Raw genomic sequence first — 13,146 nt, 5'->3', positions numbered from 1 at the left:
TTAAATAATCTATTATGTGTGTGTGTGTGTGTGTGTGTGTGTGTGTGAGAGAGAGAGAGAGAGAGAGAGAGAGAGAGAGAGAGAGAGAGAGAGAGAGAGAGAGAGAGAGAGAGAGAGAGACAGTGTGTATATGTTGGGGCAAGAAGACAGCTTTTGCCAACAGTTCTCTCCTTCAACCATGCATTGTGGAATCAAACTCTGGTCTTTAGGGTTGACAGTGGGTACCCTAGCCCTCTGAGATATCCCTTTATCTCACTAGCCCTTTTCTTTTCAATGAATTTTTTTTCTTAATTTTAGATTTTCCCAGCCTGGGAATATAGCATAAGAAGTAGAGGACTTAGCTAGTGTACATGAAGCCCGGGGTTTGATCCCCAGCGAACTGTGTGGTGGCAAAATCTGTCAGGAGGTGGAGGCAAGGCTGCCAGAAATCCAAGGTCATTCTTGGATACCTATTGAGTTCAAGGTCAGCCTGGTTTAAGTAAGACTTTGCTTTAAAAAAAGAAAAGAAAACAAAACAAAACAAAATAACTGGTGATATTTGTATGACACTGAACATCTTGATGTTATGTTTAAGTAGTTGCCGTTTGATATTTTTAAGCTGTTGCCTTTTGAAAACAAAATACTGATATGAAAATTAGATTTTAATTCTTGTACTAACATTCTTAGTATATTTGATGCTTGCTTTAAAAAAAAAAAAGAATTCTCTCTACCAAATGACATATTTGTGCATCTCTATAAAGAACTTCCTTCTCAACTTTTACCCCTCAAAGGTTGTGTTCACCTAATAAACCTTCTTTGTTAGTTAATAATTCAGAATGTTTCATAAGGGAAAAATATATTGAACGAAAAATGGTGTAAGAGGACTTGCAAGCCTTCAGTAACGAGGAAGTTTCTTTATTTCTATAGGAACCTAAAAAGAGTATTCTTGTTTGAAAAAGAAACAATCAACTCTCAGATACACACCCCAATAGCTATAAGAATACAGACTAATAACTTGTCGACATTATTTATATAGTAGGGCTCTGTGTCAAGTGATAATATTTTCTTTCCTGTTTGATTCTTTTTTTTTTTTTTTTTTTTTTTTTTGGGGACAGTACCTCACTATGTAGCCCTGAGAGCCTAGAGTTCACTATATAGACTGTGCTGGGCTCAGACTCAGAGATCTGCTGCCTCTGCCTCCCAAGTGCTGGGGTTATAGGCGTGTGCCACCACAGAGGGCTTCAGTGCTAATATTTTCTCATCTTTCTTCTCTTTTCTTTCTTAGGTTGTCTTTGTAGATGACGTCAATATGCCTGCTCGGGAGGTCTATGGGGCTCAGCCTCCCATTGAGTTACTTAGACAGTGGTTAGATCACTGGAATTGGTATGACCTCAAAGATTGCTCTGTGATTAAACTAGTGGACATCCAGATTATGTGTGCAATGGGCCCCCCAGGTACGCAGTCTGAGCTTGTGAGTGCTAAGAGAGACAACCCTTCCGGTTGCATCTAAAGAGATGACCACAGAATAGAGAGTGCCTCCAAGATCATTCTTCCGCACCTGTGTACACCCCTTCTCACTAGTGTCCATCTGGATTTAAAGTTTGCTAAGAGGAACTAAAATACCAAGGACCCACAGGAATCAGTTCCCTTTACATTTTCAAAGAGAAATCTGTAAACATGAGCTAATATGATATGCCTAAAATGGTTTGATTCTGCTAACAGGAGACCTTTCACTGTTTTCTTTCTGCCTCCATTCTACTGAGGGAAAAAAAAATTTCTTCTCTGAACATACTGCTTCAGAGACTATATTTATGCACAATTTATGCCAATATTACGCCCTTTAAAAATTACTCCTTTACCAAGAGTATATGAGAAAATTCCCTCTAAAAGCAACTGTTGTCTGTGTGTTTTGTTTGTCAGGCTGAGGGCTAGCCTCAGATCCTGCAATGTGCTAAGCCTGAGTCCTCCTGAGCTTTGATCCCGGCCCTATATACTTTAAATATAACACAGTTCTGTGGAGTGGCATGTTAAATGCCTTGTGTTTGAGAGTGTGATCATTAGTCTACGGAAGTAAGACATTCCCCAGATCTCATAGTAGCCAGTGAAATGGCTGCATGCACTTATAATGTAGTCTCACAGGAAACTGATCAAGCTGTGGGGGAGGAATTAGCATAGAATAACCAAATTGAATGCACTCAAGCAATTCAATGAGAAAAACATCATCTCAAGTTTGAGTGGAAATAGTTTTGATATTAGTGTCTCCCCAAACAGTTATTTACTTTTAATTTTTTGTGTATGTGCCATGAATTTATCATCTTCCAAGTTATTTTAAGCTGTCAAATAGTGAGGAAAAAATACTTTGGTATTAGCCTAGCCATATTATTAAGACTTATCCTTTCTAATCTTTAGGTGGTGGCCGAAATCCAATAACTCCCCGCTACATGAGACATTTCAACATCGTAACCATCAATGAGTTTAGTGACAAATCTATGTTCACAATCTTCTCCAGAATCCTGACCTGGCACTTAAGGACCTGGTGTGTAGTTTAACATTGCTTGGCTTTTCTTTTTCATTCAGAAGTATAAAGTCTTTTAGAAACATTTCAAATGATATTTATTGCATGTTCCTACGAAAGCATCCCTAGGCAGGGGAGGAAGGTAACAGGTGATGTCACTCTGCACCGTTCTTCTCCTGTCCCAGTGTGAGAGCGTAGCACAAAGGGGCCACTGCGTTCTGCTCTGTGGTATGTCTATGTGTGGGTGGTTATCTTGAATTTTCATAACCGAGGACAATTAAGGCTGGAAAGAAAGGTCCACTTTATGTTGTGACTTTGATATCCTCTGGTGGAAACCATGGGTTTTACAAGGGCGTTTCAGTACACAAATTCTAGAATACAGACTTGAGCTATTCCCTGTGAAAATGTTCCCCACCTCTGGGGATTCAGTTTTATATATATATATTTTTTTTTTAATTTAATTTTAATTTATGTGCACTGGTGTGAGGGTGTTAGATCTTGGAGTTACAGACAGTTGTGAGCTGCCATGTGGGTGCAGGGTATTAAACCCGGGTCCTTTGGAAGAGCAGGCAGTGCTCTTAACCACTGAGACATCTCTCCAGTTTTAACCCAACCCAGAAGATGAGCAGGCACCACGGAGCCATTCTTACCTGTCTATCAGCCATTTTGGATCCCTGATGCCTATTCTTGGGAAATTGTCATTTCTTGCCAAACCCAAACAGACATGTGGCTTCTTGCTAAGCCAGGAGTTGAATGTAGCCAATATTTCTACATGTAAACTCTCCTTTCTGGATGTCAGTGTACCCTAGTCATATATTTTGCCTCTTTTATTATTCTTTGTAATTTTTATTATTTTTCCCCTCTGAATTCACTTATTTCTTTATAAGTCCTATTGATATGAAATTGAAGAGACCAATGAGGCAAAGAGTTGGGAAACATGTGATGTTGCACGTGATGGGTTTTGGCTGGTTCTTATGCTCTTGTTTTGTACACAGTTGAAATTCACTGAGCCCACTGGTCATGCTGAGTTCCCAGAGTTTCTTTGGACACATCATACGATACCAAATGGAAAGCATCTTGAAAATATGTAAAAAGCCTAGCATTATAATTATAAATGGGAATTTTATAAGCCAAAGTGACTGAATCACAGTTGAAAATATCACATTAGTTACATGCAGTGTTGTTATGTTTGCTAACTTTCTTCTTACAATTTTTTCCCTAAGCTATAAATTTCCAGATGATTTCTTAGATTTGACCACACAAATTGTGAATGGCACAATGACTCTGTACAAAGATGCCATGAAGAACCTCTTGCCTACTCCGGCTAAGTCTCACTACTTGTTCAACCTTCGAGATTTCTCCCGAGTCATTCAAGGTGTTTGTTTGTCACGGCCAGAAACAGCAGAAGACAAAGAGTCCATCAAACGCCTGTGGGTTCACGAGGTAACGTTCCATACCATTCAAATGTGATTACAAAAGAGCAGGAGCCACCACCACTGTGTCAGCGACAGGGCAAATGGGAATACTTAGTGATGGGCACTGTTGAAGTTCATTGGGTATGTGGCATTATTTAGGCTGTGGTCAAAGTAAAATTTTAAAGCATCTAATACCTGAAATTCTAAAGTATTTGATGTGTAATCATTTTTGGCACACAGAATACTTTGAAGTAGGAATGAATTTCAGCCAAGTTCCTTTAAGCATCTTTGTCCTCCCTACTTCCTGTCTGGGAAAGGACACTTTAAGCAGGAGGCTTTATAAGCAGTGATGTATCCGTTCACATTATCTATTAGTAGATGCCCCAGAAAGAACAAAACTATGAAGCTAAGCAGTGTTAGGATTCTGAGTTTGAGAGCCCAGGAAATATTTCTGAGTTTCCCTCGGAATAAGGCAAGGATGTCTCTTTCTTCTTTCAGTCAATGAGCATTTTTTTTTCTAAAGACTTGGAAGAAGGCGGGAAGGGAGAAAACACCAAAAGTGACACATCTAGAATAGTAGTTTGATATTTTTTTTTTTTTTTGTAGTTTGATATTTTAATAGGCCACAGAAACCATAAAAAGGTGGAAACACCTAACCCTATCCCACTTTTTATATATGAATAATGTGGTTGTTTTAACGTTTACTAACCTTGCAACCAGAATATGCTGCTATACTAAATCCACGTGGTACAATTAGTAGCATTAAAAGATCCTAGCTTGGCGTGGTAGGACATGCTTATAATCCCAGCACTAGGGAGGCAGAGGCAGGCGGATCTCTGTGAGTTCGAGGCCAACCTGCTCTACAAAGCAAGGCCAGGACTGCCAAGGCTACACAGAGAAACCTTGTCTCGAAACAAACAAACAAAACCCCCCAAATTAAAAGATCCTAACACACCACTTTCTCAAGGCACTTTAGGTACAATATTTGAATTCCTATAATCTTAACAAATGCAAATCTGAATCCGAGTAGCCATCCGCTGGACTTGGAAGTTATGGCCATGGCAAGGCTAAAATTGTTTGGAAAGTGTAACCTCCCCATTCTTGGTTCTCCTAACTGGCTGAGTGTGTGCCACATCTGGGGATGGGGATGAGGGCTCCTTGTTTACTGAGCAAATGCCAGATAAATATGCTAGAAGCTAGAGAAAGGGCGGTCATTGGGAGAATGTGTCTCCTGCTAGAACATGGCCTGTCCCTAAAAGACAGTGACCATTTCTAAAAGATCAGATCCCACACCCTGAAGGTGCCAGGCCATGTCTCTGTCTCTAGGCCAGAGAGCTAAGAAGCAGTTTGCACTGACTTGAAAGCTCTCACTGTATGGCATCTGGCCTTTCTATGCTCTTTGTCACAAACATTGTGTTGTACCAAATCATGTGACGTGCAAGTTCCCTCCAGTCCCTTGGTCTGATGTTGCATCAGGGACATGTTCTGAAGGCTTCTCTCTGAGGAGGCGCCTCTCCACTCCCCCTACTGGTCTCTGCTCTCTTCTCTCTCTCTCTCTCTCTCTCTCTTCTTCTTCTTCTTCTTCTTCTTCTTCTTCTTCTTCTTCTTCTTCTTCTTCTTCTTCTTCTTCTTCTTCTTCTTCTTCTTCTTCTCACTCTTCATGAAGCTTCGCTCAAGGTTTGAAAGGGAAGTCCCTCCTTCTCTATGAGGCCTCCTCCTCCTGTTTAGCTTTCTGTCTACTGCACTGCTTCTGTCTAATGCTGTTCCTCCCGTTGTGAGGCCTGAGGTGGCCTTGAGGCTGCTCCTCCTACAAACCACATCCTCTAAAGGGAACTCTGTGTCAGCTCCCTTTCCAAACCCACTGCTGCCGGTTTTGCCATTATATTATTACGAGGATTATACTTAATAACTTCCTGGGGATGGGGTTACTTTAATCAAGAGCCTGCTGACTGAGCGGCTTATCAATAATAGGCATTTTATTTCAAACTGTTCTAGAGGCCAAGACCGTCCAAATCTGTGGAGTGGCAGTGTGGGGTCCGTGGAGAACCTGTTTCCTTGTTGTAGACAGTGCTTCCTCCTCACTGTGCTCACATGGTCAGGGTCTCTCCAGTTTCTTTATAAAACACTGATCTCCTAATGAGCACTCTGACACATAGCCTGATTCCTTCCCCAAAGCCTCACCTACCTATTAACACCCTCACCTGGGAGGGTGGAGTTCAACATATAAATTCTGCAGTTGCATAAAGATTTAGAACAAGGCAGCAAGTATTTCATCATGAGCCAATTTTACTCTAGGAGACATCTAGAATTTTCCATCTCAGGAGCATTGCCTTTGATCATTCTGGCTTCAAGGTTTTCTTCCCATTGTATGCAAGGCTTGTGACCCTTACTTAGATGTCCCGTCATTGTGCAAGCCACACCAGCCCCACAGATTCATTAAGCATTACTTTGAGTTATTCTTCATAACACATGCATTGCCTTTTAGCCTTTTTCAAATTCTATCAAGTTATTGGGATTTAACAGTGGCTAATAGTTCTTTTCATATTTAATAAGGTTCATAACAAAGTAACTTGTAATTTTAATGGCTATTCTATATTTTCATATACACACACATTAACATGTATAAATTCAGAATTTAAATCCACTGTTTCACAAGAGCTGGTTTGGGTACCTACACCCCTTTCCCTCAGGGTGTCTGGAGGGTTTTTCTGTTGAGCCTCTGGACCTAGCCACCCTCTGCCTTTGGTCAGATCTAGTCTCAGTGAGGCCTCCGCAGATCATGCCCAACACCCAACTTCCACCCAACGGTTCAGATTTCCCCGTCTTCTCCTCTTCTCGGCTTTCCATAACATCTGCCAACTCCTAGCATGCTGGGAAGTGTGTGTGTCACAGCTATTGTCCATCTCCCTCAGCACACCAACCCCATGAGGAAGATTACTTTTTTCTTTCTTTCTCTGATTTATCTTCTGTGCCAAGAACAATATTTGACACATTGTCTTCAGTATTTCAAAAAATGTGAAGCACTGAACTCAATTTGTGCTGCATTCCTGTTCTCTTGAGAAAGCTTCCTTCGGGGCTTAATATAAGCTGAAGACTACAGTGGGTGCCTTTTCCTTTCCAGCAACATCTGGAAAGGACTTGCTATCATTTCGTAAAATGCCTTTGAAGAAAACCGGCTTCCTCTTATTTCCTGCGGCTTCTCCACAGCATCCAAACTGTAGCAAGCATGTCACCTAGTTTACTTGTTAAATATAGGTATACTACAACAAAACAAAACAAAACAAAAAAACCAACAACAAAAAACAAGCAAAACGGCAACACCCCAAGGGGAGAAAGACAGGAATGAATTTCACCAAAATCAAAATTTTTTTTTCATGCTGCAAAGGAAACAACCAAGAAGGCGAAGAGACCCTACACCTGTAGGATGGAGACAGTGTTTGTAAGTCACACATTAGATAAGGGTGTAATGTCCATAATACACCAGAAACGTTTATGACTGAGCTTGCCATAATAAAACCGAACACGCGGCACGCGAAGTTTCGAACGCATGCCCTCGGAGTGAGGTGGGGAGAAAGGGGCGTGGTGGGCAAGCCAGAGAGCACGCCGGCAAAAGCATCCTCTTCCTGTAGACACACTTTCTGTCCTGTCAGGTTAGGACCCCGTGTCCAAGTGCGGCGCTGGGTCATCCCGTCCAAAACAAGCTGTAGCCTCGGGAAGGGATATCTGCACAGTGTGATAACTGTTGAAGGCGGAAAAGCTGCTTATTTAGTGTGGCCTCAGCCCGTGGCTTCCAGTCATCACCATGTCCTGTGACCTGGGCCTGAATGATCAGCTGAGGTGGTCACTCACGTGCTCACCGCCTCAATTCCAGTCTCTGCAAGTTGCTTTTAAAATGTATGTATTTATTTTGAGGTTATAATTTACTTATGACATTTCTCCCATCCCTTACTTTCCTCCAAACCATCCCTTCCTTCTCTCCTTCAGATTCACGGCCTTTTAAAAAAACTAGCTACTGCATGCATATATGTATATGTATACACACACACACACACACACACACACACACGCACACACACGCACCCTCCTACATATAACCTGTTCAGTCCTTATAATGTTACATATACAGATGTTTTCAGGGATGACTACTTGGCACTGAACCAGCTTGTGTTATATCTTCCCTGGGGAAGACCACCCCTCACAGTCCTAGCTTTCCTACAGTTCTTTGTGTGCGGTTGCAACCTTTTGGGCTTTCCTTGGTCCAGTTTGGTAAGTCTGTTAGTGTGATCCCTGCTCAGCTCACATTTGGCCGGTTATGAGATTTATTAGGTCTACTTTCTGATGTTACTTAGAGACACAATCGCTGCAAACTCCCTGGTCCCCCTGGCTCTTTACAGTCTTTCTACCCTTCTTCCCCAATGTTCCCTGAGCCTTAGCTGTAGGAGTGTTTATAGAAGTATTCGCTCAACTGGGCTTCAAGTGCCAGGCAAAATTTCCCTCTTGTTGAGTAGAACTTAAGTCTAGCTAGAGAGCTGTTGGTTATCACCAAGGTATTTGTACCACTACTGCATGAACCCTTAGGGTTATCCTGCTGTGCCGGTCACTGTTATGGTTCAGAGGCACCATAGCTGGCTACAAGTTACTTTTCACTTATTGATCATTGGAGGTAACTATTGTATCAAATGGACATAGTTAAGTTAGTATTTAAATTTTATTATGAGATAATCTTAAGTATTCGCATATGCTTTTGATAAAACATGGATATTTTATGACAGTATTTTGTACTGCCTATTTTTTTATGTTTTTTTAATTTACACAAAATAAATAAGCAAACTTAAAAAATTACTCTTAACGTCACTTTTAAATCATGTAGGTCCTCAGAGTATATTACGATCGCCTTCTGGATAATGCTGACAGAAGCTGGCTTATTAACTACATACAAGAAATTCTGAAAAATTACATGCAGGAGGATTTTTATGAGCTGTTTCGTAGGCTGGATTTTGATGAGGACGGCACCGTGGAAGAAGATGATTTAAGAAGTTTAATGTTTTGTGATTTCCATGATCCTAAGAGGGAAGATTTCGGCTACAGGGAAATTGGAAATGTAGATCACCTTCGGGTGATCGTAGAAGGCCACCTAGACGAATATAACAACATGAGCAAAAAACCCATGAACCTGGTCCTATTCCGATTTGCCATAGAACACATAAGCAGAATTTCTCGCATCTTGAAGCAGCCACGAAGCCACGCCCTCCTGGTGGGCGTGGGCGGGAGCGGAAGGCAGTCTGTCACCAGACTGGCTGCACACATGGCTGATTACTCCGTTTTCCAGGTGGAAATCTCCAAGGGCTATGGTAGCAACGAGTGGCACGAAGATTTAAAAGTGATCTTAAGGAAATGCGCGGAAGGTGACATGCAGGGGGTTTTCCTGTTCACAGACACACAAATTAAAAGAGAGTCTTTTCTAGAAGACGTCAACAATCTACTCAATGCCGGGGAGGTTCCCAATCTCTTTGCTTTAGACGAGAAGCAAGAGATATGCGAAAAAATGCGCCAGTTGGATCGCCAGCGGGATAAAACCAAACAAACCGACGGGAGCCCCATAGCTCTTTTCAACATGTTTATTGACCGCTGCCGCAACCAGCTGCACGTGGTCCTGGCCATGAGCCCCATCGGAGATGCATTTCGGATTCGCCTTAGGAAATTCCCTGCGCTTGTTAACTGCTGTACCATCGACTGGTTTCAGGTATTTCCATGTAAAATGTAGGTAAAACCCAAGAAATGTTGAATCTTTATCATCACCGTGAAATATTTTATAGTCTCCACTCCAAAATTTAGACTAGCAAAAATTTTAATTTTTATATTAACGAATCATATGCAGTTATAACAACATAAATCATTACAGGGCATCATTCATTAATCTCAGTGCATTACAGCACAGGATTTTTTGCATTTATCTATCTTTATGTCGAGATCCTGATAGATAACAGCCTACTTAATGTCCTCGTGGGGAGGAGTTTGGGAGAGAGTGGCCAGGAGGGCATGGGAAAAGGCATAGAGAACTGAGACAGACATACTTCCTGCCTTATTCTGCCCTCTGCTCTGTTTACTGAACCCAACAAAACTCAAAAGGAAAAACACCATGGGGGTGGGCGGGGGGAGGTTATAGTCAAGTTCTGTCTCAGAAAGTGCAGAAAAGCTATGACAAAGACAGAGGAGAGAAACAGCCAAGGGCAGGAAAACTCAGACGCCCCTGGCTTCCCATTGCGCCACAGAGCAAAGACTGCAGGTATAGCACATTACATGTGTGGCTGTAGCTGAAATCCTGTATGTAGATTTAATATAACCATTTATGATGCTGGAAATTTACATAGGCTCGCTACCTCGTTGCCTCATAATTTATTCCAGGTGAGCATCCTTTCTTCGCTTCTTTCTTGCTTTGTACCAAGCAATACTGTAACAACTGGAGATGCAGAGGTACATAGATGGAGCAAAGGCTTTCTGTAGACAATCTTTGAGAAGGGGGGGTGGGCTGGGGGGGGGGCGGGAACTGACCAGGACCAAGACCTTGGAAGAAATGTGAACTAGCAAAAAATGAAACTGGATGGAAGGGCTGGGACCAGCAGAGCAACTAGGATAACTGGAGGAGAGGAACTCAGGGGGAAGTTGTGTAGTTGAGGTCAGAAAGGTAGGGTGAGCCAAATCAGAAAAGGATTTGGAAGTTGATTGGGATCTTATCACAGGCACACTGGGAAGTGTGTACTGGGAAGTGTGTACTGGGAAGTGTGTACTGGGAAGTGTGTATGGGAAGTGTGTACTGGGAAGTGTGCTGTAAGTGTGGTTTACATTTTGAAATGATATTTTTGTGTCTTTATGAAGAATCAAGGCAGTGAGGGTAACACCCAAACATACTGGCCAATTAGGATGTTAGTATTGTGGAAAGAAGGTAGAGTTTGGAAGTTATTTTAGGGGTGACACCCATAGACTTTTCTCAGAGAACACATAGAGAGCTGAGGAAGAGGAGTAACGGAAGGATGATTCCTGTGTTTTGAGTTGGGCACATTGGTGACTGATGGTGAAGATGACTGAGTTGAGGAAGACTACAGCTCTGGTGGGAGGGAGGAATCATGGGGCAGGCTTCTTGGCTTTGAGGTGTGTAAAAGTAACTTTTATGCACCTGATGTAATTGTCATCTCAGAGGTCGGCTGCCTCCATCTGCTCACCTAGTCCTAGTCCTGGAAGCTTCTAGCCTCTATACAATCTTACCTATGCCTAGATGTTTTCAGCCTCTGAGACTTACTGCTGAATCAGCTCACCCTTTCTTGTTTTTTTCTGAGCTCTTGCTGCCTGGCTCAACTCAGCTGTTTTGACTCAAAACTCCTCTTCAAGCTGACTGATTCAGTCTGATTCTTCTCTCGGCCTCTGACTGAATTGCTCTGCTTGGCCTCATACTAACTTTGGCAATCTGTTCTAATCTTTGGCTTCTCTTTCTCTGACTGGTGCTGTCTTCACCTGTGTCTAGCTTGTTCCCTCTTCATCCTGTCCCTGTGAAACTCTCCTGGCAAAACTGCCTCTGAATTCCACAAGCTGAACTGCCATGAACTCACTGCCTCTCGACTCCCTGACTCAACTGAACTACCTGAACAACACTGACTAGAACTCAGAGATCTCCATGCCTTTGTCTCCTGGGTGCTGGGATTAAAGGCCTGCACCACCAGACTTGGACCTAAGCTTCTCTTTACCTGAAATTGGCTGGCTTTGAACTTAGAGATCTGCTTGTTTCTGTCTCCTAGGGTTAAAGGCATGCCGTATTCCAGTTGGGCCATACAGACCTAGAAGGTCTTTGGGTGTGATCTCTTGCCACAGCAGCCATGTTTTGAATTAAAATTCTTACAGAGGTGCCTATGAGCTATCCAGGAGATACCAAGAAGGTCATCACTTTGTGTGACTCTGTTGTTTAGGGGGAAAGTATAATAATTGTGAAGAGGATTAAATGAAATAAGACACAACATGTGCAGAGAAGCACACACTGAATTGAGGTCCTTCCCTTTCTTTGTCCAGTCAACACTTGGTAACAACTCTAATCCCAGAGCAATCTGGAGAGAGTTTCTCCTTGTACTGGCCACTGCCATTCTGCCTTAAGCAGGCAAAGGCAGGAAAAGACCTTTGCATGAATATGTCATTCCCCCGCCCTCATGCCTCGGACTATTCCCCCTCTAACCCTAGCCCACAAATCATAAGGGGCAGCAGCAGTTATGGGATCATTATCACTGACCTTGACAAATTGCTAAATTGCTCATTTTAAATTTAGTCATGGCCGGAAGACGCACTGGAAGCCGTCGCTTCACGGTTCCTGGAAGACATCGAGATGTCCGAGGAGATCCGAGAGGGCTGCATTGACATGTGCAAAAGCTTCCATACTTCCACTATCAACCTATCAACATCCTTCCACAACGAGCTTCAACGATATAATTATGTGACCCCCACGTCTTACCTGGAATTGATCTCCACCTTCAAACTGCTGTTAGAAAAGAAAAGAAAGTAAGGATGAGACACTCCATTCTAAGTGAGCTGTGCAAGTGTAAGAGTGTCTGTACAACAGTGACAGAGCGATGATGCAATTGAATGCTTTGCCTGTGAATACACCGTTCCGTGTGAGGGTCAGCCCTTACAGAGGCGGGAAGCAGGTCTCATGCACAGGTTGCCTAGCACACCATAAACTCATCACCACAGTTACCGCAAGAATGGAGGTGGGGCTGGGGAGATGGCCCTTTGAGGATTTGAATAATAGTCCCCAGAACCCGAGAGGGGAGCAGAAGCTGGGTGTGGCGGCATGCCTTTATAATCCTGGCCCTGGAAGATGGAGACAGGCAAGGTAGGCAGGGCTTGAAGAATGACACTCCAATCTGACCACTGGCTGTGAAACATGAACACACACGTGCACCCTCAAGAATACGCATCCCACACACATAGAAGAATAAAGGTGTACCTTTAAGGGCGGGGTAAATCCCTAGGATTTCTTCACAGTTATATTGAGTAAGGACTGTTAGAATGATTTTTCTTCTTTTATTAGGAATAAGGTGATAAATAAGCCTTCTCTTCCGGGTCTACACAGCTGCAATAACGGAGACACCACTTAGATCATATAGCTGGCTTTTCTTCTTTACTAACCAGTGGCACACACCTGTAATCCCAGCACTCCGGAGACAGAGGCAGGCAAATCTCTGTGAGTTCGAGGCC

General features: G+C 42.7%; 1 protein-coding gene across 1 annotated transcript in view; it reads left to right on the top strand.

Moving 5' to 3' along the window:
- Nucleotides 1-13,146, top strand: part of Dnah7 (dynein axonemal heavy chain 7) — a 248,100-nt gene that overhangs the window by 124,247 nt on the left and 110,707 nt on the right. Inside the window, exons 40-44 of the mRNA XM_051154521.1 lie at nt 1,265-1,433; nt 2,389-2,515; nt 3,718-3,937; nt 8,780-9,652; nt 12,218-12,447. Coding sequence (XP_051010478.1) covers nt 1,265-1,433; nt 2,389-2,515; nt 3,718-3,937; nt 8,780-9,652; nt 12,218-12,447 — 1,619 coding nt within the window. The remainder of the gene's footprint in view (nt 1-1,264; nt 1,434-2,388; nt 2,516-3,717; nt 3,938-8,779; nt 9,653-12,217; nt 12,448-13,146) is intronic.

This window comes from Acomys russatus, chromosome 12 (assembly GCF_903995435.1).
Source record: "Acomys russatus chromosome 12, mAcoRus1.1, whole genome shotgun sequence".
Taxonomy (NCBI): Eukaryota; Metazoa; Chordata; class Mammalia; order Rodentia; family Muridae; genus Acomys; species Acomys russatus.
This window is presented reverse-complemented; position numbering and strand designations above follow the sequence as displayed.